The following is a 13,957-nucleotide window of genomic DNA, read 5'->3' on the forward strand; positions in this document are numbered from 1 at the left end:
AGAAAAGAAATTGTGATTAATTTAAAAATTAAAGTCATGTAATATGTTACAAACTTAAGTGGGCACACTAAAGATTAGAACTAAAATTTATAACTAAAATGTATAAATTATAAAATTTATAAACCAATATGCAGGGTGGAAAGGGTGGGAAGGAAAAAAATATCAATGAAGTGAGGTAAATAGAAAAATGGAAAAACTAGCCATGTGCTTTTTAAGAGACACATCTAAAATACATGGATAAGAGGGATAAACAGATATACAAGCTAGAGGATACTGGTCAAACTGAAACTGAAACTGAGCTTTTAAAAACCTTTCTCTGTACATATTGGTGTTTTCTGGTGGCAGTATTATCCAGGTGTGGTGCAAAAACATTTTATATAAATTATATCACTTAACGTATACACTAAGGAGATGAAAATCCTGGGGTGCTAGTTTCCTTCATTCCAAATTGTTTTATACATGACTTACTGAAATCACTCTGTCAACAAGTTTCCATTCTTTACTGATACTGCATATTCTTTGTTCATAATTTCCCTGACTGTACATCTCTTAAATGAGCAATAAACAACCCAATAAGCTTTGGCATTGCTACAAGTAGTTTTTCACACACTCTCCAGGGCATTACCAGAAACTGTACAGTGGTGTCAGGGGGATATCAGAGGTCCAAGATGGGCTTCTCACAGTGCCCAGAGGAGTTAGGATAAAAGTTCTGTCCAGAAAAGCCCCACTCCGCAGACAACTGTTTCAGGGGGTAGTGTCAAACACCTAGGCTCTTGGGCTATCCCTTGAGGGCGAGTTCTCACCAATCAGTACCTCTGCTTAGTTTTGGGCTATCCCTTTTCTGCTAGAGCCTACTCTGAAAACTTACCTGAGTTCTCTTCTCTGTTCCTTCTTGCTGCAGAAGATGGAGTCCCTCGAACAGCGCGGTCCATGTCCCTCACACTGGGAAAGGTATGCATGCTCAAGGAATACCAGGGGAATTACGATGGAAGTTTCACAGTCACCAGAAAGTCATTCATGCTTGAATCCACAGATGCCCAAGAACCTCTGGACAGACTCTCTAATTCAGCTTACCACACTTGCTAGTTTGTCCTTCAGTCTTCCCTTGCTCATGGTTTCCCTGACTATACCATCCCCCAAATGCAAATGAACATGGAATGATGCATAATCCTTGGTATTCCTATCATTTTCATATACTTTCCAGGGTGTAACCCAGAGACTGGGGGTCATTTTTGTTCCATTTCTTTAGGATATAAGCTAAAATAAGAATATGTCAAGAAATCACTCACCACTAATAGAAAACTTGAATCAACTTTGGCCACTCTTTCCACACCAACCCTCAACACTATCACTATCCCAAAGCCAAACTATCCAGTGAATGTAATTATAGCATTAGGAACTAGTAGGCATTTTCCAGGCCTTTCTCAACTGTGGGTGCTGCTCCTTCCCTAACAATGGTCACTTCTCTTCCCACAGAACATGCCCCGCCGGAGGGTCAGTGTTGCAGTGGTTCCCAAGTTTAATGCCCTGAACATGGCTGGCCAAACTCCCAGCTCATCACCCATCCCCTCCTTACCAGCCCTGGTGAGTATGATGATGCCTACCTCCCAGCCCTTTTCAACCTTTCCCTCAGGCTCACTACTATGGGGGTGACCTAGGTGGGGGCAGGGTCAACAAGGAGAGGAAATTCTCAGCACAGATTTTGGAGTATGGGCTCAAAAAGCTCAATATAGACCAGGTCTCATGTCTTCCACTGCCCGGAGAAGAAGACTCAGTATCCTTGAGAAGGTGCTAGAAGCTCAAAGAATGTTCTTTAAAAATGATAGCTCTTTCCATGCTTAAACCACAATCCTCCAAGCTGGGTATAGTGTTTTTTTCCACTCTGCAGTAGAATTAAATACCTGAAGGTTGCATTATGTAATAAGTAGTAGGGCTGAGCTTTTAACCCAAGGCTTTCTGATTCCATGGCCCAAGTTCTTAAACCCAGTGTTATCCTGAATCAATTCATTGCAGCATTGAGAAATGAAACTACCAGACTGCCCATTAATAAGAGAGTGGTTAAATATAGGCAGCCCTAAAAAGGGGTTTCTATGAAATTGTTAAAAATAACATGAAAAATGTCCATAATTTATTATTAATAAAAAGGAATTAAAAACAGTATATGCAGAATTCTGTTCGGTAGGGTTTTTTTTTTTTTAAGAGTATTTTTCTATGTGTAGACGTAGCAAATTCTGGAAGAATATATGTAAAACTATTAATAATGGTTATCCCTGGGCAATGGTAAAACCACAGGTGATTTTTATCTTCTTCCTGATGCCTTTTTTATTTCTATAATAAGAATCTATTGCTAATAGAAAAAATTCATTTTAATTATTTTAAACATATACAGTTCCTATAAAACAAAATATTTTCTACATCCCAGGCTTTTGTGGATCTGGTTAATACTATTTAAAACTTTTCTAATTCTTTCTTCAGTTGCTTCTCTATTCTGTGTCCATGACCAGCACTACTCTATAAGGCAATCTGATTATATAAGCAATAGGTAAAGTAGATTCAAGCTCTGTTGTGCCAGTAGGTAGCAATAGCTTTTTTTACCTCTTTTTCAATCATCTTTGAAATTATCCTAAACTCCCAAATCACTCACTAAAACAAAGAAACCTAAAAGAAAATTTTTTGAAGGAGCTTAGGGAGGGCTAGTTAGTGTGTTTAATAGACCTATTTCCAATACTATCCTAAATATAAGAAAATTATTTCAAAATATGTAGTTGGCCCTTGAACAATGCAGGGGTTAGGGGCACCCACCCCCATGCAGTTGAAAATCTGCATATAACTTCAACTCCCCAGAAACTACTGATGATCGGAAGGCTTACAAATAACATAGTTAATTAACACATATTTTGCAAGTTATATGTATTATATACTGTAGTCTTATACTAAAGTAAGCTAGAGAAAAGAAAATGTTATTAAGAAAATCATAAGGAGACCATAGCCTCTCATGGGTCATCTCCCTCTCCGATTTCCCCTTTCAGTTTTCCCTTCCTTCCCCTAATGTCCTCCATGCTATTCCTTATGTTCCACATATGAGTGAAACCATATGATAATTGTCTTTCTCTGCTTGACTTATTTCACTTAGCATAACAATCTGAGGGTTTCAGAGGGGAGGGCGGTGGGGTGAGTGGGGTAGCCCGGTGATGGGTATTAAGGAGGACATGTGTTACAATGAGCACTGGGTGTTATACACAAATAATGAATCATGGAACACTACATCAAAAACTAATGAGGTACTGTATGGTGACTAACATAACATAATAAAAATAAATAATTAATTAAAAAAAGAAAATCATAAGGAAGAGAAAATACATCTATAGTTTTGTACTATATTTAAAATCCATATATAAGTAGACCTGCATAGTTCAAACCTGTATTGTTCAAGGGTCAACTGTATATTCCTTTAGACTAAAAGTTGGCTACCAGGGATATGCATTAAAATCACACAAGGTACTTCTAAAACATTGCCCAGGCTTCACCCCAAGATTCTGAATTGGATCAGTACTTGAAATCTCCCCCAGTGATTCGAAGGTGCAGCCAGAATTGAGAACCATTTCTTAGACCAAATCTGTTGTAACAAAATAATGAAGTAGTCCTGTGGAACTTATTATAAAGACATTTCTGATGGCTTGGAGTTTTAGTAATGACAGGCATCTCCTGAGGATTATGCTTAGAGCTGTACCTCCAGGGCAGCGATGGGCTATGTTTGCTAGGAGGCCTACTGGTATTTAGTCCAAGTCAGTAAACAGGGGACTGAGGGAAAACTGAGGCTCTGCTCCAGAATGGGGCCTCAAAAATTCTTCACTCAGGGAAACTTAGGAGGAGAAGGAAAAGGCGCAAGTCGCATGGGCCTCAGGGGGCACTAAGGAATAGAGGACAGGGAAGGCCTATTGCCTGGGTTCAGATGCAGATCAGCAAGCATGGTGAATGGGACAGCAGCAGCCCATTCACCGCATCATCAGACATAGCAACTCTGGCTTCGTCCTTCCTAGCTGATCTTCAATTGTCTGTCTCCTGTTTTTCATTCAGTCAGAATCACCCAACGGGAAAGGCAATCTACCAGTCACCTCAGCACTGCCTACACTTTTGGAAAAGTAAGTTTGTTGATTTTCCTCTTCACTTTGGGGATCTCTGAGAAAATTCTCCCCACTCACCTTTCCTCCCATCCTGACTCCCAAAATGTGATGGAAAGCAAATTAAGTTCTAAGGGAAATAAGTGGGACTCTGAAACCCACAGAGATTTCAGAGTCAGTTTGCAATCTGGACCAGGAAGATGCTGTGGCTGAATGCAAGGGTACCTCAATTTCAGAAGAGCCCAGAGGAGACGGACACCTTCTCTGTTGGTTAGAATTCTTTGGGCTACAGATACAAGAAGCCCCAACTCTAAGGGACTTAAATAGTAAGTCCAGAAGTAGGGCTTTTCCAGGTATAGTACAGCAGGGCCCCTACGTGGCCTCTATAATTTCCTTGCCTGCTTCTGCCCACTTGGTATGTTGACTTCATCAGCAGGCTTATGGCAAATGCTACTATTTCTAAGTATTCTATCCAGACATGTAGTATTTAGAAGAGGACTATCTCTTCCCATGCTTCTTTTTTATGAACAAACGAAGAAACTTTTTTTTTAGTCTTCCTTATCTTGTTAGTAAATTTGGAACATAGTTCCTTTCTAAACCAAACACAGGCTTTGGGAATGGGATTGTCATCATGGGCTTAAACTGTGCCCTGGAGATGCGGTCAGCTTCCCATGAAGCAAAGTGGCTCTCTGAAGAAGAGCAAATTCCTGAGCAAAATCACATTGCTGTGAGGAAACAGGTAGGAGATTGAGTACTGGAGTGGCAATGAATAGTGCCTGCCATGCCTAATTTTTCTAGGCATCTAAGCAATTTGCAGGTCTTTTCATCCTCAGCCAGAGCAAGGCAGGCTGTTTTTACACTCAGAAGAGTTTATAACTTGCTTTTCAAATTCTTTCATTTGCTTGCTGGAAAACATCTGGATCACAGCTGTCACCTCTCAGAACTTTCACCTTGTGTCTTTTCTCACTTGGTAGAACATACACCTTTATTCTTCTTTCTTCTTTGCCTTAAGACAGCTTTAGTCCTTCATTTTTCATTGCTTGAATAGTTTTGCTTGACCTGACCAGGAAAGTCTTTGTTGGGTCCCTTTTCAATACAAACACTATTTCAGAATAGTTTTGCTTGACCTGACCAGGAAAGTCTATGTTGGGTCCCTTTCCAGTACAGACAAGTTCCCAAGCTCCGCATCCCCCAGACTCAGCCTGTTTTACTCACCTCTCAGTATATGCAACCACCAACCTATCACTAAGTGACTCACCCACTTTAGTCTTGAAGTTTGTCCAGGAATTCCTTACTTTGACACCTCACCCTGTGTAAGCATACAGGTCCTTCATGTTGTGTAGAGCATTTTTGTTTCTATCGTTATTTCCTTATTTTCTCGATCATTACAAAGAAATTGTAAAGGGTGACAAACTAACAACCATGTGGAAGTAACCAAGATTACAAAGATATATCAAGTCCCTAGAGTCATAATGTCTACTCCATGATCTCTGAATCTCTCCAGAAATGGTTACTTGATGCCCTGAGTGAGAAGCACGCTAAAATTCTCCCTTCCAATCCTGCCTTTGGGTGCATGAACCCCCTTCTCCAAAAGGGCCCCTAACAAGGGCCCCCCAACAAGGCCCCATTCTCTATTCTTGGCCTATAGAACCAATCAAGGAAAAAGATCTATGTCCCCAGTCTTTGAAAAAGACTCTAATCATGATGGAGCAGGGCCTGGACTCTGTAGAACTATTGCTCATGCCAGCTGAAAGCTTCAATCTGAGGCAGTGGAGAGCATCAAGAACCTGAGCTATCCTTGGTAGGAGAAAGTGAGATACAAAATTAAGGACAGCAAGCATTGACCCCAAATCAGAAGTGACAACGAATGAGGATCAATGGTGGTATCACCATTCCAAGAGTTTAGAACCAGGAGAGACAGGGACAGGTGAGAATTGAGACAAGTCAACCAATTAGCTCAAAGAAGGTATCTGTAGCTCACTCTCTTCTACCCAGAGAGACCACCATGATTTTTACTCATGCTGTGGCTGACTTGCCTACTGGGAATACACCCAGTCTATAAAGATGCTGCAAAAAAGGGGAGGACATATTCAAAAGAGGAGGGATTCTAACACTAACAATAGCTTCCCCCTTCTGGATTTATGAAAGGTGCTAAGTGATTTCCATCTGAATTCATGAAACTGGAAATACTAATAGATTGCCAAGAGGCTAACAATGAGACAATCTGTGAATTAAAATAAATTCATATCTTCTGTTTCAACACAAGTACAGTCAATTCTAGCTACCTTCTCCATATTGTTAAAGAGAAAAATATGCATTGTAAGTTAATATACATTGCTTTCCAGATTGTTATATTTCACTTGATTTAAAGTGATTTCACATTGCCCCAAGTATACAGTGACCAGGCAGGAAGGGAACAGGCTAAGCATGTAGAAAGATAATAAGAAGATCAAATTACCTGTGGCTACTTCTCAAGCAAATACCTGAGAGCTGATTGCATTTCCCAATGTGATTTGAAAGAATTCTGAGTGTTGCTATTGTAGGTCACTTCATTAAATTGTTCTTCATTCAGGGAGGGTCTAGGGATATGTAGAATTAGAGGTAAATACACAGAGTAATATTTAAAGTTAATCTTAGGGAGGGAAAAAGATGGCGGAGGAGTAGGGGTCCCCTTTTTCAGCTGGTCCCCTGAGTCAAGCTGGATATGCACCAGACCATCCTGAAAACCCACGGAATCAGCCTGAGACGCAGGAAGATACATCTGGATCTCTACAAATGAACATCTCCAGTGCTGAGTATTGAGGTATGAAGCGGGGAGCTGTGAAGCCGCGCACAGATATCGGAAGATAAACAGAAGGGGGGGGGGGAGCCGCCACACTCAGGCGCCGGGAAGCAATAGTCTCCTGCACTGGGGAGCGGCCGGACTCGCGGCTGACACCCGTGAGAGAGCAGACTGAGACCGTGAGCCTGGGAACGCGTGTGACCAGACTGAAAACCGGAGCTCCGGAGCGCTCACTGGAACCGGAATAAAACCGGGAGCTCGGGAGTGCGAGCGCGACCAGACTGAAAACTGGCATTCCGGAGCGCGCTCGAACCATACTGAAACAGAGAGCTCGGGAGCGCGCACGGGAACTGGGGGCGGCGGGAAGTGTTAGTAGCACAAAGGACAGAGATGTGCAGGCCCTGGAAGTGAGGGCTGGGACACCGGCTGTGGGGCACACAACCCAGGACACTGCAGGGTTTTTGGCAGCACCGACAGAGTTAAAGAGGCCAAGAGAGCTCAGTGGAGAGTGGACTGCGATCTCTCTGTTCTGAGACAGAGGCTAGGATACAGCCACTGCTGCTCTGACTCTCAGAAGAGTCATAGAAAACCACCAGGGAAAGCCGCCAGAGAACAAAAGCCCAGAAATACCAGCTCACATTGTGCCCATCCCCATCCCCCTTCGCAGGGGACAGGGAGACTCTACCCAAACAGGGTTGCCTGAATATCAGCGTGGCAGACCCCTCCCCTAGAAGGCAGGCTGAAAAATCAAGAAGCCCACATCTCTAAGGTCCCTATAAAACAAGTGCACACTGCCTGGGTCCTGGTCAATAATTTGGGCTCTGGGAAACCCCACAACTTCTCCTCATCAGAATGATGAGAAGGAGAAAGCCCCCTCAGCAAAGAAAAGATAATGAGTCTGTGGCCTCTGCCACAGAACTGATGGATATGGATATAACCAAATTATCAGAAATGGAGTTCAGAGTAACAATGGTCAAGATGATGTGTAGAGTTGAAAAAAATAGTAACGAAAATATTAACGAGAATATAGAATCTTTAAGGGCAGAAATGAGAGCGAATCTGGCAGAAATTAAAAATGCTATGAATCAAATGCAGTCAAAACTAAATGCTCTGATGGTCAGGGTAAATGAGACAGAAGAACGAATTAGTGAATTGGAGGATGGGATGGTAGAAGACAAAGATAAAACAGAAACGTGGCTCAAAAAAAATCCAATCTCAAGAATGTAGATTACGGGAGATTACTGACTCAATGAAATGTTCCAATGTCAGACTCATCAGCATCCCCGAGGGGGTGGAGAAAGAGAGAGGTCTAGAAGAGATATTTGAACAAATTGTAGCTGAGAACTTCCCTAATCTAGCAAAGGAAACAAGCATTCGTGTCCAAGAGGCAGAGAGGACCCCTCCCAAGCTCAACCATGGCAAACCTATGCTGCGTCACGTCATAGTGCATTTCGCAAATATTAGATCCAAGGATACAGTATTGAAAGTGGCCAGGGCGAAGAAATTTCTCACATATAGAGGCAAAAATATCAGAATAACGTCAGACCTGTCTACACAGACCTGGAAAGAGAGGAAGGGTTGGCAGGATATTTTTAAAACTCTAGCCAAGAAAAACATGCAGCCAAGGATCCTTTAGCCGGCAAGGCTGTCATTCAGAATTGATGGAGAGATAAGGACCTTCCAGGATCGGCAGAAACTGACCAAATTTGTAACCACAAAACTAGCCCTACAGGAGATATTAAGGGGGGTTCTATAAGAGTAAAAAGGCCCCAAGAGTGATACAGAACAGAAATTTACAATCTATATAAACAAAGACTTCACAAGCAACATGACATCATTAAAATCATCTCTCTCAATAATCACTCTCAATGTGAATGGCCTAAATGTGCCCATAAATGACACAGGGTTGCAGATTGGATAAAAAGACATGACCCATCCATTTGCTGTCTACAAAAGACTCATCTTGAACCTAAAGATACATCCAGACTGAAAGTGAAAGGGTGGAGGACCATTTTTCATGCCAACGGACCTCAAAAGAAAACTGGGGTAGCAATTCTCATATCAGACAGATTAGATTTTAAACTAAAGACTGTTGTTAGAGATACAGAAGGACACTATTCTTAAAGGATATATCCAACAAGTGGATATGACAATTATAAATATCTATGCCCCCAACAGGGGAGCAGCAAGATACACAAGCCAACTTTTAACCAGAATAAAGAGACACATAGATAAGAATACATTAATAGTAGGGGACCTCAACACTCCACTATCAGCAATAGACAGATCACCTAAGCAGAAAATCAACAAAGAAATAAGAGCTTTGAATGATATACTAGACCAGATGGACCTCATAGATATATACAGAACACTACACCCCAGAACAACAGAATACTCATTCTTTTCGAATGCACATGGAACTTTCTCCAGAATAGACCATATACTGTGTCACAAAACAGGTCTCAACTGATACCAAAAGACTGAAATTATTCCCTGCATATTCTCAGACCACAATGCTTTGAAATTGGAACTTAATCACAAGGAAAAATTTGGAAGAAACTCAAACACTTGGAAACTAAGAACCATCCTGCTCAAGAATGATTGGGTAAACCTGGAAATTAAAAATCAATTTAAACAATTTATGGAGGGGTGCCTGGATGGCAGAGCGGTTAGGCGTCTGCCTTTGGCTCAGGGCGTGATCCCAGCGTTATGGGATCGAGCCCCACATCAGGCTCCTCTGCTGTGAGCCTGCTTCTTCCTCTCCCACTCCCCCTGTCTGTGTTCCCTCTCTCGCTGGCTGTCTCTATCTCTGTCGAATAAATAAATAAAATATTTTTTAAAAAAAAACAATTTATGGAGACCAATGAGAATGAAAACACAATGGTCGAAAACCTATGGGACACAGCAAAGGCAGTCCTAAGGGGGAAAATACATAGCCATCCAAACCTCACTCAAAAGATCAGAAAAATCTAAAATGCAGTTTTTATATTCTCACCTTAAGAAGCTGGAGCTGGAACAGAAGAACAGGCCTACCCCACGCACAAGAAAGCAGTTGATCAAGATTAGAGCAGAGATCAATGAATTAGAAACCAGGAGCACAGTAGAGCAGATCAACAGAACTAGAAGCTGGTTCTTCAAAAGAATAAATAAGATCGATAAGCCACTGGCCAGACTTATTCAAAAGAATAGAGAAAGGACCTAAATTAATAAAATTATGAATGAAAGAGGAGAGGTCACAACCAAAACCAATGAAATAGGAAGGATCATTAGAAACTTTTATCAACAGCTTTATGCCAATAAATTAAACAACCTGGAAGAAATGGATGCCTTCCTGGAAACCTATTAATTACCAAGACTGAAACAGGAAGAAATTGATTTTTTAAACAGACCAATTAGGGGCACCTGGGTGGCACAGTCGTTAAGCATCCGCCTTCAGCTCAGGGCGTGATCCCAGCATTCTGGGATCGAGCCCCACATCAGGCTCCTCTGCTAGGAGTCTGCTTCTTCCTCTCCCACTCCCCCTGCTTGTGTTCCCCCTCTCGCTGGCTGTCTCTCTCTCTGTGTCAAATGAATAAATAAAATCTTTAAAAAAAATAAAATAAACAGACCGATTAGTTAGGAAGAGATTGAAGCAGTGATCAAAAACAAGAGTCCAGGGCCTGAGGCATTCCCCGGGGAGTTCTACCAAACGTTCAAAGAAGAAATAATACCTATTCTCCTGAAGCTGTTTCAAAAATAGAAACAGAAGGAAAACTACTAAACTCATTCTATGAAGCCAGTATTACCTTGATCCCCAAACTAGGCAAAGACCCCATCAAAAAGAATTACAAACCGGTATCCCTGATGAATATGGATGCCAAAATCCTCAACAAGATCCTAGCTAATAGGATCCAACAGTACATTAAAAGGATTATCCATCATGACCAAGTGGGATTCATCCCTGGGATGCAAGGGTGTTTCAACATTCGCAAATCAATCAGTGTGATATATCATATCAACAAGAAGAGTCAAGAACCATATGATCCTCTCAATTGATGCAGAAAAAGCATTTGACAAAATACAGCATCCTTTCCTGATCAAAACCCTTCAGAGTGTAGGGATAGAGGGTACATTCCTCAATTTCATAAAAACCATCTATGAAAAGCCTACAGCAAATATCATTCTCAATGGGGAAACGCTGGAAGCCTTTCCCTTAAGATCAGGAATATGACAAGAATAATAGCCCACTCTCACCATTATTATTCAACATAGTACGAGAAGTCCTTGCAACAGCAATCAGACAACAAAAAGGAATAAAAGGTATTCAAATAGGCAAAGAAGTCACACTGTCTCTCTTAGCAGATGACATGATACTCTATATGGAAAACCCAAAAGACTCCACCCCCAAACTACTAGAAGTTATAGAGCAATTCAGTAATGTGGCAGGATACAAAATCAATGCTCAGAAATGAGTTGCATTTCTATACAGGAACAATGAGACTGAAGAAAGAGAAATTAGGGAATCCATCCCATTTACAATAGCACCAAAAATCATACGTTATCTCGGAATTAACTTAACCAGAGATGTAAAGGATCTATATTCTAGAAACTACAAATCACTCTTGAAAGACATTGAAGAAGACACAAAAAGATGGGAAAATATTACATGCTCGTGGATCAGAAGAATTAACATAGTTAAAATGTCTATGCTACCCAGAGCAATCTACACTTTCAATGCCTTAAATTTGTGTGGAACCAGAAAAGGCCCCAAATTGCCAAGGAATTGTTGAAAAGGAAAAACAAAGCTGGGGGCATCACATTGCCGGATTTCAAGCTATATTACAAAGCTGTGATCACAAAGACAGCATGGCACTGGCACAGAAACAGGCACATAGACCAATGGAACAGAATAGAGAACCCAGAAATGGACCCCCGGCTCTTTGGGCAACTAATCTTTGATAAAGCAGGAAAAAAACATCCAGTGGAAAAAAGACAGTCTCTTCAATAAATGGTGCTGGGAAAATTGGACAGCTACATGCAAAAGAATGAAACTTGACCACTCTCTCACACCATACACAAAGATAAACTCCAAATGGATGAAAGACCTCGATGTGAGACAGGAATCCATCAAAATCCTAGAGGAGAACATAGGCAGCAACCTCTTTGACATCGGCCACAGCGACTTTTTTCATGACACATTTCCAAAGGCAAGAGAAACAAAAGAAAAAATGAACTTGTGGGACTTCATCAAGATAAAAAGCTTCTGCACAGCCAAGGAAACAGTCAAAAAAACTAAGAGGCAGCCCACGGAATGGAAGAAGATATTTGCAAATGACGCTACAGATAAAAGACTGCTATCCAAGATCTACAAAGAACTTCTCAAACTCAATACACGAGAAACAAATAATCAAATCAAAAAATGGGCAGAAGATATGAACAGACACTTTTCCAATGAAGACATACAAATGGCTAACAGACACATGAAAAAATGTTCAAAATCATTAGTCATCAGGGAAATTCAAATCAAAACCACACTGAGATACCACCTTACACCAGTTAGAATGGCAAAAATTGACAAGGCAGGAACCAACAAATTTGGAGAGGATGTGGAGCAAGGGAATCCCTCCTACACTGTTGGTGGGAATGTAAGTTGGTACAGCCACTGGGGAAAACAGTGTGGAGGTCCCTTAAAAAGTTAAAAACTGAGCTACCCTATGATCCAGCCATTGCACTACTGGGTATTTACCCCAAAGATACAGACGTAGTGAAGAGAAGAGCCATATGCACCCCAAGGTTCATAGCAGCATTGTCCACAATAGCTAAATCGTGGAAGGAGCTGAAATGCCCTTCAACAGATGACTGCATTAAGAAGATGTGGTCCAAATATACAATGGAATATTACTCAGCCATCAAAAAGCGATTTCTCAACATTTGCAGCAACATGGACAGGACTGGAGGAGATAATGCTAAGCGAAATAAGTCAAGCAGAGAAAGACAATTATCATATGGTTTCGCTCATTTATGGAACATAAGAAGTAGGAAGATCGGTAGGAGAAGAAAGGAGGGGTAAACAGAAGGGGGAATGAACTATGAGAGACTATGGACTCTGGGAAACAAACTGAGGGCTTCAGAGGGGAGGGGGGTAGGGGATTGGGATAGGCCAGTGATGGGTAGTAAGGAGGGCACGTATTGCATAATGCACTGGGTGTTATACACAAGTAATGAATCATGGAACTTTACATCAAAAACTAGGGATGTACTGTATGGTAACTAACATATAATAAAAAATTATTATTAAAAAAATAAAGTTAATCTTAAAGATTAAAACAGAATAAAGCTCATGATGAGTTCCATAAGTAGGAAAAACTATTTATAGACTTATTCTTTCATTCCTTTAATAATCACCAAGGTCTAGGTATCTAGAATACACTCAGGAGTTCACAGTCTAATGGAAAAGGCAGATGGGAAAGAGCCCATTATAATACAATGTGATGGATGATATCATAAGGAAATACAGGTTGCTAAAGCAACAGTAGACAAGAAAATGAGCACCTGAACCCAGATTTGGTATAGGTGGGGGAGGGGAGCCTCAGAAAATGTTTCCTCTAGGAATTTAGTTTTAAAGTGAAACCTGAGGGATGCCTGGGTGGCTCAGTCGGTTAAGCATCTGCCTTCGGCTCAGGTCATGATCCCAGGGTCCTGGGATCCAGTCCAGCATCAGGCTCCTTGCTCAGAGGGGAGGCTGCTTCTCCCTCTGCCTGCCGCTCCCCCTGCTTGTGCTCTCTGTCTCTCTCTCTGACAAATACATAAATAAAACCTTTAAAAATAAATAAATAAAAATAAAGTGAAACCTGAAAGTTATATAGTTTAACCAGTTATATAGTTAACTGGAGGTTAACAGCATTCCAGGCTCTGAAGTGAGAAAAGTATGGAGTAGTCAAGAAATAATAAGATGATGGTGATAATTACTATTATTATTCACAGCATGCTTACTTAATGCCAAGTCCTGTTCTAGTTGCTTTACATTAATGACCTCATTTAATCCTTACAATACACCCATGATATAGGTATTAAT

General features: G+C 41.1%; 2 protein-coding genes across 8 annotated transcripts in view; one reads left to right on the forward strand and one right to left on the reverse strand.

Annotated features, from left to right (window-relative positions):
- Window positions 1–13,957, reverse strand: part of LOC123786575 (uncharacterized) — a 211,407-nt gene that overhangs the window by 133,061 nt on the left and 64,389 nt on the right. The gene's annotated exons all lie outside the window — the stretch shown is intronic.
- Window positions 1–13,957, forward strand: part of IRAG1 (inositol 1,4,5-triphosphate receptor associated 1) — a 129,976-nt gene that overhangs the window by 100,337 nt on the left and 15,682 nt on the right. For all 7 annotated transcript variants that reach the window (XM_045788856.2, XM_087868037.1, XM_087868038.1 and 4 more), the window contains 3 exons: window positions 902–951; window positions 1,477–1,584; window positions 4,078–4,142. In XM_045788856.2, coding sequence (XP_045644812.2) covers window positions 902–951; window positions 1,477–1,584; window positions 4,078–4,142 — 223 coding nt within the window. The remainder of the gene's footprint in view (window positions 1–901; window positions 952–1,476; window positions 1,585–4,077; window positions 4,143–13,957) is intronic.

The sequence above is a fragment of the Ursus americanus genome, chromosome 16, assembly GCF_024610735.1.
Source record: "Ursus americanus isolate L20-20 chromosome 16, mUrsAme1.1.p, whole genome shotgun sequence".
NCBI classification, from domain to species: Eukaryota; Metazoa; Chordata; class Mammalia; order Carnivora; family Ursidae; genus Ursus; species Ursus americanus.